Consider the following 22,401-nt stretch of genomic DNA (forward strand, 5'->3'; position numbering starts at 1 on the left):
TTATTGCAGTGGAAAAATTCTTGCCGAATGATTGATGTTGAGCCTGCCTCTTGAATTCCAAACAGCACATTATTATGAAATGAAAAATGCCGGCCATACAGTTGATTAAAGTTGAAGACAGTGGAATCGGTGTTTTTTAAGATTGTGGGAGAATTAAAGGCATATTTTAATAGATGTTGACAAGAAGTGAACTAACAAAAGCAAAGCAAAGGATTTGCTTGAAAAGATTTAATCAAACGTGTTTGGTGGGGGATTAATTGCTGGGGATGAGGAGTGCAAGTGGCTGGCAGCTGGATGTGAATGGGGAGCATTGTTCCGAGGCCAGCACATCGAGGGCCATTTTGACCTGGAGTTTAACTCCTGTCCCATGGCCCTTTGAAAGGAGGGAAGATTCCCCTTCTCCATCTGAGTGCTGGGATGCTAAACCTGTGTACCAGGATCCTCCTCATTGTGTGCAGCCATCGGAATGGGAGGTTGGATTCCTCTCCTCCCCTGGATGTGCGTGATGGGAGCTGGGCTGGGGGCACGGGGGCTGCACGGGGCCCTGGGGACTCTCCATGGAGGCAGGGGAATCTCCCACTTCTGTGCAGCTCAGCTTCTGCTCTGATCCCCCCCTTCCCAATGGCAGCCCTGCTCCAGCTGCTCTGTGTGAGCGCTTCCCCAGCCTGTGGAGGTGCAGGGAGGATGGAGAGCATTGCGTGCCTCTGATAGTCCAGTGATGCCACAGCCTCAGATTTAATTGAGGGGAAAAAGTCCTTTATTTCCAGTGCAGGCACGGGCTCTGAGGTGGAGCTGTGTGCTGGGTAGGTGGTGGTTCCTGCTGGTACATCCCAGGAAGGGTTTTTCCGTGGATTCAGCGTCCCTGCACGCGGCTGCTCCCGCTGCTCCGCGCAGCTGCTTGGGAGTGTGAAATGAGACCCCGTCTTCAGAGGTGATGGAAAGGAGGGCAGGGCTTTTCCAGTGTGGGAAGCTGTGGGAATGCAGGGCTTGGAGCGTGGGTGAGCCCAGCAGCCCGCCTGGCAGCCCATCCCCACGGGCACTGTGTGGATCCATGGCAGCTCTGGGATCAGTCCCTGCAGCCGGGTCCCCCCGCTCCAGTTTGTTCACTGGCATGGACAGAATTGATCTTGTGTGGTTTGAGAGCAGCAGGACAGCTTTCATCTCTGGTGGGTCTCCTGACACCCTGATCCATGGCAGTGCTGTCCCTGGATGGAGCTAAATACTCCAGGGCTACCTCCAGCCTAGCTGGAGGGCTGGATAAACCAGGGATGTATGAGGAGCACCGAGAGAAAGGCACACTTTGATTTACTGCTGCTGGCTCCCAGTGTTCTGGGTGGATTGATCTGCTGCCTGCTGGATCTGGAACAACTTTTTCCCTCCTGGACACAAAATGGAGGGGCTTCTGTGGACTCTTCAAAGTGGCTCTTCCAATGCAGTGTCTTAGCACTGACACTCTGAGTCCCATCTGAGTCCCAACCACGTTTGTTGTGTTGTTGTTTCAGACAAGCAGCAGCATTACAAAGTTCCTGCTGGTGGTAGGAGGGTCAGTCAGTGTCCAGCCTCCTTTCAAAATGACCCAGTTTGCATTCATGGAACAGTTGTGGCTTGTGCTGCCTTCATTCACAAAGGAGGCCAGTCTCTGCCCCGAAGCAGATGTGTAAAGGCAGACAGAGGGAAGAGGAGATGAAGAGGAGACTGGGAAGAAAACAGCCCCTTCTGGAATTAAATGTGAGATGGATAGAGCAGGGCTAGATGGGAAGAGAGCAGAGGAGGGTGATATTTGGCTTCTGAAGTTGAGTTTACAGCACACTTAAGCAGCCAACAGTAGAAGTGAGAAGGGCATCCAGTAATGCTATTAAATACACAAGAACTGGGAACAGGGAAATTACCCAGCTGTAAGAGGCTCATGATGAAGCCACTGCCTGGAATAATTATCCCTCCCACCTGGTTAGACACACGGTCATTGTCTTCCCTGCCCTCCCCAGCCCCTTCACTCCAAATAAAATTGTTCCCCATCCCCACTTCTGCTGGGGTCTGTATCTCATAGCCCAGGGCAGCTTGAGCCTGTCTTTATTTCCTTGCCTGCTCACCGTGGCCCTGCTGTACCCCAGAAGGGCTGGAGTGCTACTCCAGTTGTAATTGCCAGGATCAAAGCTGCCTGGGGTGCATTAGCACTGCTGCTGGAGGAGAGGCAGCGGGGAGAAAATAAACAGTTTGGGAAGCTCTGGGGACATTTGGCTGCGTTGCAGGCAGTGGGAAGGATTTTGCTGGTGTAAGCTGTGCACTCAGGCTAGGGTGGGGGCACTTGGCTCCTGCAAGTGATGCTTTAGCTGCAGACACCTACAACAAATGTATTTTTAAGGGCTTTTGTCTGTTTGTCTGGTGGAATTGTTTTGATGCTCACACACGTCTGATTTACAAGTGCAGCAAACCTAATCCGTTAATAGGTTTATATAGAGGAGCTGTCAGAGTGTATCTAGAATGAACCATGGGCTCGGGGAGGGCGAGTCCAACAGCTGATCTGCAACAAAAATCTTAAAGCATCTTCTCCTTGACATTGCTGTTACTGAGGTCAGGCCATAATTTATCTGAAGGTGGTGACGACCGAGCAATATCACAGTGGGAACACACGGCAGATTGAGACCTCTGAGTGTCTGGGCTGATTTCTGCCTCTGTCTGCCTGAGGAAGATTTGCTGTTCACTCTACCCATGATCTCTGTGTCCCCCACTGAAAAGCAGAAATAAAAAAAAATAAAAAAAAAGGAGTAGGGGAAAAGCTCTCCCTGTTCTTTTTGTGCCATGTACAAAGGGAATTTTGGGAGTTAAGCAGAGCAGCCCCACGTGCTCTGTCAGCCAAAGTTCAGTTCAGGTTTTTGGCTAGGGGTGTGCCAAGTGTTTCACCTGGGAGAGCTGGCCCTGTGATGGATGTGCAGAGGGACAGTTTGTCAGCCTGGGCTGACACTTGTTTTCTCTCAGAGAGTCCTGCAGGGAGGCTTGTTGGTTGCCACAAAAGAGCTATTTTGGAGGAGCAGATGCTGTGGCAGTGTGCAGTTAACCTGTCCCATAGTCAGCTGGAACTGTGTGTCCTTGGAGAACTCACAGCCACTGGAACAGGCACTGCATGGACACAGGAAAACTGTTAGCTTCAAAAGCCTTTGGATACCCAGCATCACACCTCCCTTCAGGATCTGTGTGAACACCCTGGAGTGCAACTGCTCACCCCAATGCAAACCACATTCACACTGTGTATTGAGCAATTTACACTCCTCCACCGCATCTTTTCTCCCCTTTCTCTCTTCCTGAGGATCTCTGGGCCTGCAGTTCTTCTTTTCTGATCAGAATCTTCTCATTAAACCCGCCATGTCATGGTTTAAAGTTTCCTCCATAGATCAGATCTTGTCACTTGTGTCTCTTGTTCTGCAGGTTGTAAAGCCCTGGAAGCCTTGCTGAAAGTGCTGGTGGAACTTCAGGATGAGCTGCTTTATCAGTACCCAGGCACAAGGCATCTGGTCGATGGAAAGCAAGCAAAAACTGAGAGGTAAATGCAAAAAGAGATGGGATCTTTCTGAACCCTCTGGTCTCCAGCAGTCAGGACAATGCCCAGCCTTCCTGACCACCCTCACCCTGCTGCTCTCTCAGTTGCTGCTGTGTCTGGGTGACAGATACTCTGTTACTTAAATTCCTTCTGCCTGTGGGAAGTCTGGTTTATGATATTTCTGATAATGGAGCAGGGGCTAAACCGTGGGGCTTTTAGCAAAAATGCCAGTGTGGTGTGGGCTGGTGGTGGAGGGGCCATCGAGGACTGACACATTGCCTTAGGAGGGACAGGGTGTTTATCCTGAGCGCTTTTGTTCCAGTGAGGATGAAATTCCGAGCAGCAGCGATGAGGAGCCAGTGGAGAAGGTTCAGGAGAAGAGGAGGAGCCTCCCCAAACGGAAGCTGAAGTTTGAGGAGTACCCTGAGTTCATAGCCAAGCGCTACAAGGACTTCAGGACCTACAGGAACAGCACCCTGCAGAAGTGGCACGACAAGACAAAGCTGGCAACGGGCAAAATGGGCAAGGCAAGGCCTGCTTTGTGTGTGCTGACATGGCTCTCATGGAGCAGGGATCTGGGGAGCGAGTTCACACTGAAAAAGGGGAAAATTGGGTGGGATACATGGAATAAATTCTTCCCTATGAGTACGGGGAGGCCCTGGCACAGGGTGCTCAGAGCAGCTGTGGCTGCCCCTGCATCCCTGGGAGTGTCCAAGGCCAGGTTGGACGGGGCTTGGAGCAGCCTGGGACAGTGTAAGTTGTCTCATGGTAGTTTCTGTGTTCTGTCAACCATGCATCCCATCACAGCCAATCTCCAGCAGCAAATAATCTCCAGGAAAATGCCACTCCTGCTGCTGCAGGAGCTGTTTGTGGTTCCTCCCAGAAGCAGGGCCCTCTGAGGCTCTCCTCCTCCATGAAGTGTAGGCTTTAATACAATGGGTAATCATTCCACCCCGAGATCTGGGGTCTCCTCACACCCCTGAGTTGGTATTAATCATCGAGAAGTTAATCTGAACCAGAACAGCAAAGGCATTTTATTAAGCCAGGCGTCAACTCGCCTCAGGTTGGGAAGGGGGAGCGAGGGAGAAACAAATAAAAAATCCTCGCAGAAATCCCTGCAACGAGCCCCAGACCCCCTCCTCCTCTTGGAACTGCTTATCCAGTGACATGGAAAGATAGAGGAGCAGTGGTGCCTTGAGGAGAGGCTGTGTGTGTTATCTGACACTGCTTAATGCCGTGCAGGGCTTCGGAGCCTTCGAGCGCTCGGTGCTGGCGCAGATCGATCACGTCCTGCTGGACAGGGAGCGATTGCTGCGGCGCACCCAGACCCGCCGCTCCCTCTACACCGTGCTGGGCAAGCAGGAGCAGCAGCCTGCCCCAGCCCCTCAGCCTGGGCCTGACAACTCGGTAAGGGGGGGTTTATTTCTCTAACTCATCCTGGGAAACTGCAGAGCAATGGGCGCGAGCCTTTAGCGGGCGTTGTGCTTGTTTGGGAGATGGATGGATGGATGGATGGATGGATGGATGGATGGATGGATGGATGGATGGATGTTGGATGGATGGATGGATGGATGGATGGATGAATGTGTCTGAGTGGTGATTCCTGCAGTGTAATGGCTGAGTAAAGACGTTGAAATTCCAGTTTTGTGATGTTTGCATTATCTCCTGTCCCAGTTCCTGACAGTGGAAAACAAGGTTTGAGCTGGGATTGTGCCCCCTCCCTAGTGCTGCTCACTAAATCTGGAGGTAGCGGCAGCAAAACTTGGTTTTCACTCTGCAGTTTAGAGTCTTTAACCCAGAAAGCCCCTTTTAAAATCATACTGCATGTAACCTGCAGAATATGTTAGTAGTAAGCCCTTTATTAATTTAGTATTTAAGAATGAATAAATACTCAATTCTGAGAGATCAGGTAGAATTACTGGACTTGCAAGATGTATTTTTGCCATTACATTAAAAATATCTGTAGTATTTTGCCAGAAAGTCTTTGCACAGTCCTATTTATTTCCCAGTAAAGGCATCATAAATCTATTTTGGCATTGGCAGCGTTTCTGCTTTGCCTTTAAATGTATTCCTGGTCCTTAAAAGCTGGTTACGTTGGAAGTTTTTCCCCATTCCTTCATATCATCAAGTGTGTTTACAAGCTGCTGCATGTGATGTGTCTGGAGTTAGGGACAGAAATGCGCACATATGAGCTCTCAGTATTTCCTTGATGCTTCCAGGAAGTCCTCCCTCCCTCAGATTCCAACAGGCACCTGAAGGACATCGATGAGGAGATATTTGATGATGATGACTTTTATCACCAGGTAGGTGGTGGGTAAACGTGTGGTGGAATTATGGCTCCAGTTGGGTTTCAGTTCTTGCAGAGAAAGTGCAGTTGGTTCTGTGCTCCATATTTCTCTTTACCTGTAAAACTCAGTTACCTGTTTTAACACCCCAAATCTCTGCAAGTCCCTCAGGGCACTCTGCTCTCAGTTTTTCTCTAGGGCTGTGTGAGTTTGAAGGTGCCCTGTGCTTGGGAACTTGCTGCTGGTGCTTGGGTGTGTCAGGGCTGCAGGAGCTGTTCCTGTTGTTCTCTCTGGGGAACGCAGGAGGAAAAGCTCTGAATCCTCTCAAGGTGACAGTTCTCAGAGTCCCCTTAGGGAAAGCAGTTCCAGGAGATCCTCAGGAGCACTGAAAGTTGCTCTTGTCTCAGGCTAAATCATCTCATTTACCTGCGGGGACTGGGAGAGCTCCTGGGCTGCTCCAGCGCTTTTCTTGGAATTGGGCCAGCTTGGATCCAGGCCAGTAATTCCTTTTATTTGCAAAATTCTTAGAAGCAAGGAATCTGCACCCAGTGCAGGGAAAGCAGTGTTTGTAGTTTATTTAATAGAGACAGTGCCAGCTTTATGAAAACTGGAATTGTCACTTATTGAGGAATGTGTCCTGTGAGTCCTTCCAGTGTGTGTGAAAACCTGTGCCTGCTTTGGTGATCCACACAGAGCCTGAACCTCAGGACTAAACAAATATCATTATATTACTAGAAAGACAGATTTTTTGATCTGAATAGTTATTAGAGTGGCCAGTAAAGTGCTTGGGGAGTAGGAGAGAGCTGTTGCCATATGAAGATGCCAGGCTCCAAATGGTGATGGGAGATGAACTGTTCTGTTGGGATTGAAGGGGCCAAATCTGTTGAGATACTGCTGAGGTGGAATTTGGGGTCCAAGTGGCCAAGAAGCTCAGCTTTGGGGGCAGATTGGACCCCAGAACACAGAAGAAATGAAGCTGGTATAACAAACTCATGGAGTGGAGAAACAGCTGAGGTTGACAGTGCAAGGACCTGTGCAGAGGAGGTGCTTCTCAGCCATGAAATGTTAAATTTTTTAAAAGAAAACAGCAATGGATGAGTGTCCCCATCTTTCCCTCTAATGACTGTAACTGTGCTAAATTGTGATTTCAGAAATATGAGCAGGACCAGCTTAGCTTCTCCCCTCACTGGTTAATTGGGGTGCTGGGGTTAATCTAAATTAAAACTTAAACTAATAGAGGTCATTGAGGGAAGAGAATCACCTGAGTAAAACAAATGGGTCTGCCAGGCACAACTGTATCTTGGCCATTTCCCAAGAGGGAAGTGGCAGCAAATTGGAGCTGTTTGGGGCCCGGGCAGAGGTGAAGGATGGGTGCCAGGGGCTCGCACGGCCCCTCCGGAAGGCAGCGTTCCAGATTGCATTCCCTGCTGCTCCAGCTGCAGGAGAGGGAGCAGCCAGCAACATCTGGCAGCACAGCCAGGCATGGGTGCCACTTTGGGAACCCCATGGACTGGAAATCTGGTGCTTAGCCTGGTGCAGGCTTTAATCACTTCCCAGTCCTTGGCAGCGGCTCCGACAGCTTCTCCCGGCCTCGTACATCACACACAGACATCTGCTGAGCCGCTGGGCAGCTGCACATCCATTTTCCTCTCTTGCTGGGGGCTTTTGATCTCTCTGCCTCCTCCTCTCCTTCCCTTTCCCCTCTCCTCCATCCCCAAAATGCTTCCTGGCAGAGAGGATCCGTGCAGATCCCCAGGGTTTGCGGGGTGCTCCGCTGCCCTGGCTCGTGTCCCGTGCTCAGCGGGGTTTGGCAGAGGTTGGAGCTGGAGCCAGTTCAGGGATAAGGCTGAGGAAAGTGGCTCTGTGTTTTCTGTCACCTCCCAATTAAATTGGGTTCATAAAGTGCTTTCCTTTATTTGTCAGGGCGCTAAGCCTGAGCTGAGCGTTGCATTGAGAGCGGGGAGAGCGCAGCACAATGGAGCTGACAGGGCCCTGAATGGCTCTGCTTTCCCTGGGTCAGAACTGAGCAGTGCTTTTGTGTGTGTGTGTGTGTGTGAGAATGTGTGTGTGGCTGCATGTGGACATGGGAATAAAACCCAGGGAGGGAGCTGCTTCTCCAGGAGTGATCCAGCACCAAGCTGAGGGTGCTCCCAACCTCTGACCCCTGTGCATAACACTGATTGCAGCTTGCATTTCAGCACCTGCCTCTCCCTCCCTGTTTAAATCTCCATCCAGGCTTTCCTTGGGATTGTTTTCACTCTTCTAAATAACATTTTATAGTTATTAATTAATTTTGATTACTGCTTAAAAGGTAAACATTCAGATAAAGAACAGCACTGGAAAGCAGTTTCCTCTATGTGTCAGTGTGAAATTAGGCAAGTAAAAATGAACCCAATTTGATGAATGTGCACAAGTTAATGATAACAGAATAAGTAGTTCTACTGTTTTATTATAGATTATAATAAAAAACTCTTTAATTAATCTGTTTTTCTTCTGGTGAAAAACAATTTTCTTGTCCAGGTCTTAATATTCAGTAGAATTCAGCAGGTGGGTCTGGTGGAATTTTGTGATGATTCAGGATTTAACTCTCTTCTGCCTGTTCATCCCACTTTGCCTTTTCTCCTATTCTTTGCTTGTTTTATGAGCAGTTACAATTTTTATTTTGATGACCCCTGTTGGATGGTGATGGAAGGCTGAGCTGAATAATGCAGTGAAATATTTTTATTTGGGTGGGAATAGTTAAAGTGTTTCAGAAGGCTTCTCGTTACTGGCAGCAGTGAGAGGCTGGAGCCCATTTCCTTTTCCTTTAAACTCTCCTTCATACATGGATTTTAGGGAAGAAAAAGGCTTTTTATTTTTAGAAGTCATATTTACGTGGAATTCATTACAGCTGATATTGCAGCATTAAGACTTAAAATTCCAGCCTGCTACCAGGGAGCTGCTGCTCTGACATGCTACAGTGGAGATTTTATTGTTAGGTTGAAATACTCCTCTGGTAAAGGAGAGAGTGGAAATTGGTTTATTTCCAACAGGAATTAGGTTAGTGTTCATATGCTAAGTGTTCCACTGGTAGCAGCTCTTCCCAGAACAAATGTTCATCACTGCTGGCAGCAGGTATGCCTAAGGAGAATTGGGAATATCCGTAATCCCTTTTTTCCTCTGCTCTCCTGCTCCCTCCTGCCCTGGTTTTGGTGGTGTCGTGCATTTTGGGACAGCCCACGGCCACCAGTCCTGGCTGTGGGCAGCAGAGAGGAGGGGGAGCATCCAGGGAAACACCAAAGCCTTCCAAGAGGGGTTCTCATCCCCCCACAGCTGGGATTTACCCAGGTCAGCGTCCTTAAACCCCGCTGGGTGACTCTTTGGAGAACTTCACTGGGGGGTGAATTTCCCCTGGTGTCCCCAGCAGTTTCCTGGGCCCACAGTGTTGTGTCCTCTCCCAGGACTTTGATCATGCCATAAACAAGGAATTACCAATCCAGGGAACTATTAAAAGTCGATAATGGTGAAGAATAGAGAGAAGCCTGGCTTTGTGACAAGCTGGTTTACCTTAATTAAACCGGTGAGTGATTAATATGGACAGCTGATCTTGTGGCTTTAATTAGATGCATTTAGAGTTTTGTGTGAATAAGAGATGTCTCGAACCATCCCACAGGTTAATGGCAATACAATACTCTTATCACAGGCATGTATCTTTCAAATGGCTGGGTAGATGGTTAATAACACATTTTAAAGCTTGATTTGGAGCTTCTCTTAATGGGTTATTCGAAAATAGGCAAATCTGTGCATCTTACACAAACCTGAATTTGAATAAAATGGCTTGTAAAAAGAGGCTGTCCAGTGATTTCAGCTTGCATTTTATTAAATATAAAAAATAAGTTTTTAAAAAGGATTTCAAGGGGTTTAAAATAATATTTGAGCTGCAAACTTAAATTTTCTCTGGTGATGGTAGAAATCCAAATGTTACACGGCTACTGAGTAGGAGCTTGAAAGGATCTACAGATGGACCTTTTTTTTTTAATTTGATTTGCTCTGTAAGGTCTAAAACGAGTGAGCCTTTTGTCACAAGGCTGATTTCAGCTCTCCTTAGCTCTTTGTCTCAACTGGAAATTCTTAGGGGTCTGCAAATCAGAAAGGTCAGCGAGTGTAGGATTAGAAACACTGATAGATAGTGCATGAAAATGAGACCTAACCTCTAAAATGAAAATTGACCTCTAAAATGAGAAATGAGTCTCTGTTACCCTTGAACAACACCCTGATGGCATTTCCAAGTCCCTCTGACTCTGCCCAGTGGCCTTGGTGTGCATCTCGCTGCCTGGCACTGAGGAAACTCCTGCAGGGGAGTTGTAGGGGAATTCTTCAGTGCTTCCAGCAGGGATCTTGGCTTTGGTGTCAGGACAGCGTCTGGGCTCTGCAGCAGGAGCTCTCCTGGCAAACATCAGCACCTCCTGCCGAGGAACATTGAGCTGCCACTGCCAGCTTCCCTCTGCTCCCATGGTTTGTCCTCCTGCAGCTCGTGGCAGGAGCAGCAGGGACTGGGAGTGAGCTGTGGGATGGGGCTGTGCCTCCCTGCAGTTGTGTTTGCTGCCGTGGGAGACTGAGCTGAGGTTCTGCAAGTTCAGTAAGAGGTGAAGGAGGGAAAGCAAAACAGGATCTCTTTCAAATCAAAGCCTTTTGATGCTAGAATTGCCTGACTCTGTCTTCACACATCAGGGCTTAACGCTGATGGTGATTTACTCACACTTCCTAGTTAATAATTAGGCATTGGGAGACACCATATATCACTCCTAATGGAATATATGGGGTCTGATGAGAGTTTTCTGTTTTGACTAATAAATTTTAAGCAGAATCGCCAGGCTTAATGAAATATTACCGTTTGGGAAGTGGTTTAAGTCTTGTGCTGGGAAAACAGTGTTGCTTTATTCAGTAAATGAATTTATCATTCACTCTATATCCTGAGCCCTGGCTGGCTCTGGAGCACGGGCTGGATGCAAGACTCTGAACCAGAAAGCAGAAAACTAATCAAATCCTTAAAGACCAAAGGCAGCCAGGCAGGCCTGGGCTGACTTTTTCAGTGGTAGCCTCTGGCTACATCCACTTTTATTTTAGTAACCATTGTTAGCATGATTTATAACCTCAGCTCGGAGACGTTCGCTATTTAGATGTAACAAGATGCTTCACAGCTTTTATTTCCATTTCCTAATTTCCCTCTTGCTCCTGCTTGTTTTTTTTACTTCTCCCTCATCTTTGCCTTGCTCTGCTCTCCCAGGCAGCGTCCCCAGTCCCACTGGGGAACATTTGGAGCCCTGGAAGGCCTTGTCAGCCCCAAGGTCAATAGAATTGCTTCAGGGTTAGGAACCTGCCCCAAAAATGCACCTTGGAATCATGGAATGGTTTGGGTTGGAAGAAACCTTAAAGCTCATCTTGTTCCAGCCCATCACAGTCAGGGACACCTTCCCCTGTCCCAGGCTGCTCCAAGCCCTGTCCAGCCTGGCCTTGGGCACTGCCAGGGATCCAGGGGCGGCCACAGCTGCTCTGGGCACCCTGTGCCAGGGCCTGCCCACCCTCACAGCCAGGAATTCCTGCCCAATATCCCATCCCACTCCCACCAGTGGGCACAAGTGTAGGATCTTGGGGCACTCCTTGGTGTTTCAGTCTGGATTTCTGGGCCAGCAGGAGGAGCCAAGCCCTGCAGGAAATGCACTGCTGCTGCTGCTGCCGCTGCTGCCGCTGCTGCTGCTGCCGCTGCTGCTGCTGCTGCTTCCCCGGGAGCACAGGGTGGGTGTGTGTGACATCTCTGTGCCTCAGAAGAGACAGCAAACACCCCTCACTGCTGGAGCAGGAGGAAACCACTCTCACCTCTCCTCACCACTTGTGGCTGCTGCTCCAAACCTCCCTCCCACCTTGCTTTTGACAGAATATTGACTGGAAAGCAAGATCCCATTTCTGCTTAGCCTTAAGGGCAGCTGTTTGCAGAGTGGCGGTGTTACACAGGTTTACTGTGTCGTATGTCTGTGTAACACTGGATTTGGATCTTGTATTTAGCTGCCAGAAGTGACTGTGATGAAGTGGCAGAGATAAACTGATAGATTGTGTGCCAGAAAGATGTTGGGAATCAATCAGATAAACAGGGCAGAGAAGTAGCTTGCTGTTTTCTAGTGATAATAAACCAGTGGCCTGGCTCCTGGAATTTTTAAATGTAATTGCAGCAGTAATAATCTCCAAAAATAAGCAAGTAGAAAAAAGAAAATAGTGTCAGGTTTTTAATTATGTTTGAATCACTCTTTTTTTTCTGGTAATGTGATGTATGCCTCGAAGGAGAGGAAGGTACAGGGTGGAGGAAAAGCATCCTGCATCCTTTCTTCCCTGGAATTGCCTGGATTCTGGTTCCAGGTGGGTCTGTTTCAGGTGTTTCTGAGCTGAGGCAGTAATGTCTGTGCTTGCTGCATAAAGCAGTTTGTTCCCCTCGGTTTTGGAGGGTTTATTTCTGTTCCTTGTGCTGATATCTTGGCCAATACCCAAGGCATGGCACGCACGGTTTGCAGCGAGCGGTGATAAACACGCAGCACCAGTCAGGGATCCAAAAAGGCTGTTCACAACATCCTTTGGCTGCAGGAAGCAAAGAGGACAAACCCCAGCCCTCAGGACATGAAAGGAAATAGAAAAGGCTGCCTGAGCATTCCTGCTGTAGCTATAAAAATGATTTTGCTGTGCTGTTCCTCGAGCAAGCATCGCTGCCCAGCTCCTGTTTGGGAATTGTTTCAGCTCCCCCTGCCCTTCCCCAGGAGTTGGGGGGAGCCCTGTGGGGCTGAGCTTTTCCTGCACATCCGCCCCTGTTTCACCTGTGGGAGCTGGCTACACAACAACTGTGCTTATTTCACGTGGGATTTTTGTCTTTCCTGCAGCTCCTGCGAGAGCTGATTGAGCGTAAAACCACTTCCCTGGACCCCAACGACCAGGTGGCCATGGGCAGGTGAGTGGGACTGGCTGTGACATCTCTGCCTTCAGCCCAGCCAAGTGACCTGTGCCCTTCCAGTCCAGCTCATTGCAGAGGGCAAAATCCTGAGTTCACCTGGAAAAAGGCATTATGACATTAGGCAGGAAGCTCATCCTCTCCAACATATTCCTGAGTTATGGATCACACAGTCTGACTTGTCAGCTGTTTGTGTGTGATCCTCTGGAGATAATTCCCCATTGGAAAGATTTGGTCCAGGTATTTCTGTCTCTCAGTGGTTCCTGCAGCACTAAGTGGCACAAAAACCGTCTGCCCACTGCTGAAATTTGGCTTTGTGTCTTTGTTAACTCTGCTTTGCTGTTGTTTTAGAAGAGTGAACCTTCTGACATCAGCTAAAGCAATTCCTGTGTATCCCTCCTGTAAGAAAAGATCCTGTGCAATTAAAACAGTATCAGGGGATGTTCCCTGCATGCAAAAGTAAAATATAATTCTATGCAGTGAAGCTCTTATTTCTCTATTTAATTCTAGAGTTAGAAAGTAGTTAGAAATCTTCCAAATGCCACTTCATGAGCAGTGTACATTGAAATGGAATTTCTCTGATTCAGAAAAGTGTAAAAGCCAAGGAAAGCTGGAAAAGCTGGAGTTGGGCTCTTCCCTGAAACAGTTTTGGGGTGGGGGGGGGTTGTCTATCAGGAGGGGAAGAAAATGCATCAGGAAATTTTGTGATGGTGAAACAACTTTTCTCCTTTTAAAATATCACCCAGATTTTAGTGCAATGTGTCAAATTTATTTTGTGTATGTCTGGAATATTATGGAAAGCTATTCACTGTGATTTAAAACGATATAGACAAAATTACATTTAAGTGGTGATTGCATTGTACATTTATCTGACTTTACAATAAAATAGATTACAGTAATTAAGATTATATTAAGATTGCAGTAATTGGATTTTGTTAGATTTTTTCCCTGATGTCGAGTTTTCATTGTATAAATCAGGTGAGATGACGCTCATTTCAGTTAAAAAAAAATATTTATAACCAGGAGAAGTTTTTCTCTGCTGGAAACTTCTTTGACTTGAGGAAGTTCTGGCTGAGAAGTGGAACTTTTAATACAGTTGGGGATCAGAGAGTCTTTCTGGGAGTGCTGAGTGTCTCTGAAGTTGTGTTGCTGTTGTTCTGCATTCCCCAGGCAGTGGTTGGCCATCCAGAAGTTACGGAGCAAAATAAAGAAGAAAGTGGACAGAAAAGCCAGCAAAGGAAGGAGAATCAGGTGGGTGACACCTGCAAGCACACACAAGTCCTGATTTTTTTTTTAAAAAAAAGAAGGAAGTCTGAGAGCTCTGGGTGTGTTTTACCCCTGCTGGCTCTGGAGGATGTTGGCTGATTTGTGACTTTGAGGGCATTTCTGGGTGCTGATGTTCATGGAGCCTGCAATAAGAGCTTGGTGACATTGCCCCAGTCAGGTTCTGTGGAAACTCCAGAGAAGGGTGCTCACATGTCCCTGAGCCATTTGGGGCTGTAATTTCCAGAGAGAGCCAATAAACCCCTCGTGTGCAATTTATATTTCCTGACTGAGACGTGGGCAGCACCTCCAAGGGAAGTTGTGCAGAAATACCTCAGGTAAATCTCTATTTCTCACTGAGTGCCGGTTGGAATTTGGTGTCAAATCCCTCTTTGCTGGTAACTGACATCACAGCTTCCTTCATGTCTGAATCATTTCCCTCCTGGATCACTCATTTGGGTTGAACTCAGTGGAAGAATCTTCCACGTGGGAAGGGAAGCAGCCTGGAGAGCAGGGGGTGTTTCCCCTTTGCAGAGCAGCTCTCTGAGTCTCCCTGAGATCAGCATGATTTGTGGTGGAGGAGGGAGGATGCTGAAAAGCTGCTCTGCTTCCTGAAAAATCCACCACATTAACCATCCTTTGTGAGTAAACTATAAATCCTGAGTTTAGATGGCATCTGATAGAAAGTCAGTGGAGTCAGTCTGGGTCTGGCCTGGCATAGCAATTTTTAAGATAGATGTCATAAGATAATTTATTGAAAGAGGGAAGAGCTACTTTGTTGGCCTGAAAAGCCTATAATTATTGACTATCAATATTCTTTTCTGTCAGCATCACACATAATTGGATATATTCAGGATTCAGTCAAAACTCCTGACAACATCACACAACTGAGGCAGCCTCGTAAACCTCCAGGAATAATGGGGAGGTCTCTCATTGTGTGCAGTCTGTGCCTTCAGCAGTCCTGGGAGAGCAGCTCTCCCCCCCTAGTCTTCCATCTTAGGTGCCTCTTTTGGCTTCTTTAACTAAAAGTTGTACTGACCCTGCAGGGAAAATAACAATAAAAGAAAGAAAGTCTCATTGTCTGTGCTTGGGATTAAAATGCAGTTAAGCTCCTACATTTTTCAGAATAGGAAAGTAGAGCCTAAATGAATGTTTTTAAATAGTTGGTGCTCCCACTGAGACTTGGTGTCACCCCAGGCAGATCCCTGACCCTCTGTTCTTCCTTCTCTTTCTCTAAAATTGGGACAGCAGTGCTTAAATTTGCCTTCATCACTTTGAGATCCTGGAGAGCCAAGTATATAATACCAAGTTTCATCTTTCTCCTTAATTCTTCATTTTTAGCAAAGCTTCAGTATTACAGACAGTTTGGATGCAATGTGCTGGATTATTGGAGGGGCTGAGGATCTTCAGGTGCTTCCAGAAGCAGCCAGTCTTCCACTTGGCATGAGGGAAATTTGGGCACTAAGAGGGGAAAGAAGTTCATCCAAAAACCAAACTTGAGAAACCTGCTGGAGGGAGCTGTGGAGGAGGGATGTTTGCACACCTCTTTCACATGTCAGTGTTTTCTGATCTGTGCTGCTGCAACTTGGGGCGTCTTTCCCTCCACTAAGTGAAATATTTCACATCTGCTGAACTGGGGTTTTCAGAGCCCTGATTTAAAAAGCAGTCAGATGTGGACAAACAGCTGGTGCCAGAGGCTGAGTGGCCACAAGCCCATGCCAGGACAGCCCTGGCTGTCCCCTGGAGCTCTGCACAGCCCAGGCTGTCCCCTGTAGTTTGTGGCTGCTCCTGACTCCATCCCTGCAGCATCACACCAGGGCAGCTCTTTCCAGAGCCAGGACAAAGGCTGCAGGGTGCAGAGAAGCCTGGTGTGAGGCTGTGCCTGCTGAGCCTTCTGAGAGGGGCTGTGAGCTCAGCATCAGGGAAGGTTCCTGCACAGGCAAACAAAAGGGAGTGCAGAGGTGGCACAGTGGAAAGGTGATGCTGGGCAAATGCTAGTGAATCCTTTTGCCTGCTATTTGTCAAGCTCTAAAAATAGCAGCAGCCTGGATGGAACACCTCAGGCTGGGCTAGGCAGGCAATGCACACAAACACCTGGGTTTGGAATCCCCTGCCCCTGCACACAGGTTTAAAGCCTTCTCATTCAGAGGTTCTCAGTACCCTATTAGATTTTATGTCTGGTCCTTGAATATAAATCACGAAATCCCTGCAGGCTCCTGCCCAGGGTGGCAAATGGGAAGGAGATCCTCTTTCTGGAGGGGTAGGAGAGCTTGCAGCATTGTTTGGGTGATGAGAACACGGCCCATCCCATCTGTGCACAGGCCTTCTCCTGTCTCCTCCTCCCCTTGATTTAACATGCTCTGTTTGCAGGTTACTCAGGGTAAGATTTTCCAGCTCTGGAAATGGCTCCAGAGTGGGATTTTGGTGTCCTTCAGGGCCCTGCAGAGCTCTGAGCAGATGGATGCTGGAGCAGGTCTGGTGCTCCTGCTGCCTGCAGTGGGCACAGGTGTCAGCAGGGGGTGAGGATGCCAGCTGAGGGAGGGCTGGGAAGGAGGGGCTGTTTGTCTGTCTGACCCTTCAGGGCTGTCTGTCTGGGGCTCAGTTTGTGGCTGCTGCTGTGCTGGCCCTGGCTGGGATGAGGAGTTTGCTGTTCATTGTGTCACCTGATTATTCCTGTTCTGAGAGGGGAGGGGGAATTGCCAGCTCCAGCTGGCCACTCCTTAGGGATCAGCCCCCAGGCCAGCCCTGCTTTCCCTGGGGGAGCTGGGCTGTTCCTGGGCAGGCAGGCAGCATTTCCTGCTCTTGAGCAGCTCCTGATGTGCTGCCTGCTGCTCTCCTCAGGTACCATGTCCACAGCAAGCTGGTGAGCTTCATGGCACCTATTGACCAGTGCACAATGAATGATGATGCCAGGTGAGTACAAGATTAATTATGTTTCTCAAATGGCTCCATGACAGCGTGGTATTGACCTGTTCTTCAGCCTGTCACCCTCTCCATTCCTTCTTATCAGTTCCCCATTTGTCACTGGCATCATAGCCTGGGTGTCTTGGTCACATCTGTCCTGGCAGCCTGGCTGAGCTTTCACTCTGTAATTACTGTGACACCAAATGAGAAGTTGTCATAAATCTCAGCACCTACGTTTTGGTTGCTGCTTTAGAACTCCTCCCATTTTGAAATTTCCCTGTTTTATGGAATTAGTTTGGAAATACTGGTCTACCTGGTGTCTTCAGGTAGAATCAGAACTTAAAAAGAGCTTCTCTTCTAACAGAAATGACAACTGTATTCTGGTTAATGTGCAGTTTCTTAGCTCAGTTAATAAATGGAATAATTCTCCAAGATTCACTCAAGACTTTTATGCTGCTTGTGTTTATCTCTGTTTAAAGAGTAAAGGATTTTATTGGAAGACTATAATGTTTTAATGTAGTAATTAGTAAAGAAAGCACCAGTGAAGTTTTGTGCATAGTCACCAGGCAGCTCTCCCACACAGCCACCCATATTTCTTTGGCAATGCACTTTAACCCCAAATCTGCTTGTGAAAAGGAGGTGGAATAATTTTTCCAGTGAATGGACAGAGAAAGCTTGAGAAACATCTTTCCCTTGGGTTGTGGAACATGTTTGTGCTTTGTGAGGGAGAGATGTTATTTGTCTGTTTGTGAAATGGAAACCAAATACCTGCTGCTCTCTTGCTGCTGCCTTTTGGGGGATTGCAAGAACTTATGGATGAGAAGTTTTGTGTTCACAGGACCTGTGCTGTCTCATCAGTGCATCTTTCTCAGAGTTGTTTTACTCTGGGTTTTTTTCCCTCTCCTTTTTAACTTTTTTTTTTTCAAAGCAAAGCCCCAGCTGCTCTGATTTTTCAGTCCTCTCACCACAAAAAGAAATATGGTGGGCTCCAAGCCATTCCTCCAGCCTCCTAATGTTTAGCTTAAATTTCCCTCTGCTGTAATTTAGGACCATAATTTCTTGAGGTGTTTCAGGTGGGAACAGGTTCTTGCTTCCTCTTTGCAGCAGCCCTTGCACATTTGAGTGGGAATTCTTGTGAAAAGCTGGGTGTTACTTTTTGTCTTCGTGCCCAGTTTCCACCATTTGTGTCTGCATCCATACACAAAACACATCCAAAACACTGCAGTGGGGTCTGAAAATGAGGACTTTTGGAGGTGTTTTGGTTCAGCTCTCCCCAAGTGAAGAGATCTGCTGCTCTCAGTCGTTTGTTTGAAAATCAGAGCTGCTCTCTGGGGTCAGCTCCACCTCTCTGGTTAAATGTCCCTGCCCTTGGCACGAGCCACAAAACCTCTGTCCAGCACACAGCCAGACCACACAGGGCAAGAGGAATTCAACATCTGCAGGTGAATTAAACAGAACAGGCCATGCTTGTGTGCTGGAGAGGGAAGCAGCAGTGATAGCAGCTTCCCTTTGTGGCAGAAGCAGATGATTTTATTGTTTGCAGGTATGAATTACTGGATTGAAAATGCACATGTACACTTCACAGAGTGTGCTCTGAGTTTTATTTTTTTTCTGGCTGGGCACTTAAAAAGCATGACCCCAAAATGAATACATCTGTGATCAACAGGGCACTGTGCTGTAGTGAGAGAGATTTCCCAGTGCCAGTGTATAAAATGGATGTAGAAACAGCTGGCAGAGCTTTCCCTCTGAGTTTTACCAGTGGCCACAGGGGCAGGAAGGCAGCAGTACATAAATAAATATGTATCTGCAGGTGTGGGTGAGCTTGGGGGCGGTGCAGAGTGCAGGGAGTGAGCGGTGCTGTGGTTCTGGTTCTTCCTTGGCTGTGCAAACAGAAAGAAAAGAAATCCCTGTGGGGAGAAGCAGCCTGAGCACTGCCAGGAGAAGGGGATCACTCCAGATTTTACAGCCTGAATTCGAGAAGGGAAGCACACAAGTCAAAGAGCTTCCTTTGTCAACATCCCTGCCACTTTCTGCCTGACTCTTGCTGCTGGTTGGGATGACAGAATTGCTGGAGGCATTAATCTTCCCCTTGCCCGATTTCCAGGCACCCCAAGCATGGGCAGGGCTCTTTAACCTCCTGCTCACATCTTTTATGTTGTAATGTGTGGGGCACTGGTGGCCTCCAGCCCTCCTCCCTTTTAACCCCTCTCTGGTAGTATTTTAAAACACACACTGGGCAGTGATTTTTATGGTTACCTTGGGGTCTGTGTTTATAGACTTTAACACATTTATTGTCCTCGTGGGCCGAGGTTTTTCTAATCGGCCCAAGGTCACTGCTGTGTAAATGCTCTGCCTTGGGACAAGGAACCCAAAGGCAAAGCTGGGAGTGTGGTCTGGGGTTGTCCAGAGGAGAGAGGAGCTGTCTGGGGCAGGACAAGGTTGGTTGTGGTTTCTCCTGGCTTTGAGGGTGGCCTCATGTGGTTTCCCCTTCTTGGACTTCCCTTGCAATAGGTTTTTGCCATCGTCAGGTCAGGGATCCTTCAGTAGCACCTTGAGCAGCAGGGTGGGAGCAGGCCAGTCTTTGCTTTGGGAAATGGGGCACAGAGAGGTGAAATGGGGCACAGAGAGGTGAAATGGGGCACAGAGAGGTGAAATGGGGCACAGAGAGGTGACAGCCTCAATCTCCACAGGCTTTTGGCTCCAGAGATCCTTGAGACAAGAGCCTCAGGGGATTCCTAAAGATCCCACCCAGGACTGGGCTGGAGCTGAGGTTGAACCCAGACCTTCTGTGCAGTCATTACCCTGAAGGCCTCCTCTTTTGGCAGCTCAGATGTGTGTGCACTTGCACAGAGCTCCTGTGCCAGATCCATGTATTTATTTCTGGACAAGCTGAGGCTCAGGATTGCCCCTGGATTGCCCCTGGAGACCTGCAGGCTGAGGGCAGGTGAGGGGTGGATCCAACTCCCAGGCCAGGCTGTGTTCCTGGCAGAGCTGGGTGTGCATTTGGGGTTTATCCTGTGGCAGCTGTGACACACAAACCCTCAGGTCTCTGCACTGGCCCCGAGTGAGGGGAGCAAACACTGAAACAAGGGCTGGTGTCACATCGCTGCAAAGTCTGATGAACGCCCTGATTTCACCTCTGGAGAACAGTAACTTGCAGGAAGAGACATCCTCTAAGGACACAGATGTTTGGTCCAAACACCTTTATCTCCCAAGACAACTCAGGTTATTCTGGCAGGTAAAACAAGATTGTGCAAATATGCAACAGTGATCTAATCAGCTGGAACAACAGCAATATTTTAACTGGCGCTACCTTTTAACAGCATCATTAAGGGCTCTCATTACTCTTTTATTAGAGGCTCACTCTATTTCTTATCAGATTACAGAATGAACATAACTCATGGCACTGATTTGATCTCTTGTTAAAGAGGATTACAGCTTTGCATTAGCTGGGATTGACACGGTTTATAATTTGCTGTTGATACCCAGGCAGGCGGTGTCACACGAGTGACCCCTCCCCGCACCCCCCGAGGGCAGGGGCACCCATACATCATCATTAAACCTGGCACCCAGGGCTCTGAGGGAGCCTTTTCTGCAGGAAAGTCAGGCAGGACACGAGGGACAAGCTGGAATTGCAGATGGGGATTTACAGCTGGGGGAAGGTGGGGGAATAGATCCCATTTTATACAGGTTGGTTTATGCCTCGGCAAGTGGATCCTCATTAGGGAGGAGGAATTTGCATCCTTCATGAGCCAAATCAGAGGGAAGAAGATGGCTCTGATGGGACTGTGCCAAGCTATGCAGTGTCACCACAACGTGAGGTGGGAATCTCTTCCTTAAATCCCACATCCCAGTGCTGGAAATGAACCCGGGGTCCTGCGTGGCACAGCAGCCTCCAGCCCAGTGCTGCTCCTGCAGGAGCAGAGTGCTGCCTGCTGGGAGGCTGAATTAACACCCAGATTATCCAGCTGCCAGTGAGGTTTGGATTAGAGCCTTTCCCTTGGATCCAGCCAGGCCCTGTGCATTTTCCCAATCAGCATTCTCCCTTTAGTGCACTTGCTTTGTCACAGAGCGTCTCGCAAGCAGAGGGGGGTACGTAGCAGGAAATCCTGGTATTAAAAGATTAATTTACTCATATGACATAAGAGTTTAATAAAAAAAAATGGAAAAAAAAAAAAGGTTGGTGAGATACCAGCCTTTAACTTGGCTCACTTTGTACTTGGGGTATTAAAACACCATGAGAGCAGATTAATGGAGGAATTTGGGCACGGCGATTGTCAATCCAGGGTGTTCACCACCACAGAATTCCTGGGAGGAAGCAAAGCCCTTCCAGATGGAAGAACTGAGCCAGCAGCTCCTGTGCTGCATGGCACAAACCCCACTGACCCTGCTGGTGTGAGCAAAATGCCTCCAGGTTTGTTTAGGCCCAGCCTGGAAGAAAGGATGTCCTGCTTTGGCTTTGCTGTAGGAAACAAAGGGAGTAGCAGGAGCATGGAGGGCACTCAGGAACCAAAGGAGAAACGTTGTCCTGTGCCACTAAACCTGCTTGGATTGATCCTGAGGCACCACAGCTTTGGTACCATAGAATCCCAGAATCCCAGACTGGTTTGGGACACCTCCCCCTGACCCAGGCTGCTCCAAGCCCCAGTGTCCAGCCTGGCCTTGAGATTTCCTCTCTTTGTGCCTGATTTAGTTGTATTTAAAATCCCTGCAGCCTATGGCTTGGTGAGCCCCTGGAGGTGCAGTGTGGCACCCGTGTCCCTCATCCAGGGCTTTTGGAAGGGCTGCACAGGGTCCTGTGGCTTCAGCTGCTGGCACTGGGCTGGAATCATCCTGTCCCCACAGCTGATGTTTGACATCCCTGGCAAGAAGACAGGCACCTCTGGTATGGAAATTTCTTTCTTAAAAGGGGAAAAAAAATAACCTGTTAAGGGCTGCGAGATGATTTGTCGTTTTTCCTTTGTGAGACAATTTGTCTTCTCCTGCATCAAATCTGTTATAAAACAGGCAAGCTGTGAAAGAGGGAAATCGTCCTCGGAATATGAGGAGCACAAAGAACGGTTCCCTCTGCACAGGGCACTTCCCAGCAGCATCCCAGAGCCTGCCCTGCTCAAATACCCATCCCAAACCAGCCTGGGAAAGCGACACTTGATGGATTTCCTGGGGAATTTGGAGCTGCTGGAGCACGAGCCAGTGGAGCAGCCTGGAGGTGTCTGCCCCTCCCTGTGTTTGCTGGTTCTCTGCATCTTCTGTGCTTTGTGCTACAAAAGCTCCTGTGGAAATGGGATTGGGACCAAAACCAGGGTGAGAGAGGTTCCAGCAGTGCTCCGTGTCTGTGAGCTCGGGGCAGGAGGCCGAGTGCTGCTGGAATGTTGGAATTGGTGCAGGGATGGAGCCCAGGCCTGGTTATGGCTGGGGATGGTGCCTTGAGCTCCATCCCTCTG

General features: G+C 48.4%; 1 protein-coding gene across 3 annotated transcripts in view; it reads left to right on the plus strand.

Moving 5' to 3' along the window:
* Nucleotides 1–22,401, plus strand: part of AATF (apoptosis antagonizing transcription factor) — a 46,953-nt gene that overhangs the window by 18,183 nt on the left and 6,369 nt on the right. For 2 of the 3 annotated variants that reach the window (XR_015278486.1, XM_086859364.1), the window contains exons 5-11: nucleotides 3,424–3,538; nucleotides 3,858–4,062; nucleotides 4,778–4,942; nucleotides 5,755–5,838; nucleotides 12,723–12,790; nucleotides 13,961–14,041; nucleotides 16,895–16,966. Coding sequence is in view for 1 of the 3 variants with exons in the window: in XM_086859364.1 (XP_086715490.1) it covers nucleotides 3,424–3,538; nucleotides 3,858–4,062; nucleotides 4,778–4,942; nucleotides 5,755–5,838; nucleotides 12,723–12,790; nucleotides 13,961–14,041; nucleotides 16,895–16,966 (790 nt within the window). In the remaining 2 variants the exon portion in view is untranslated. Of the gene's footprint in view, nucleotides 1–3,423; nucleotides 3,539–3,857; nucleotides 4,063–4,777; nucleotides 4,943–5,754; nucleotides 5,839–12,722; nucleotides 12,791–13,960; nucleotides 14,042–16,894; nucleotides 19,566–19,605; nucleotides 21,136–22,401 lie in introns of those variants that run through there. The other variant, XR_015278487.1, reaches the window with a different exon arrangement.

This window comes from Cyanistes caeruleus, chromosome 21 (genome assembly GCF_971803275.1).
Source record: "Cyanistes caeruleus chromosome 21, bCyaCae1.hap1.1, whole genome shotgun sequence".
NCBI classification, from domain to species: Eukaryota; Metazoa; Chordata; class Aves; order Passeriformes; family Paridae; genus Cyanistes; species Cyanistes caeruleus.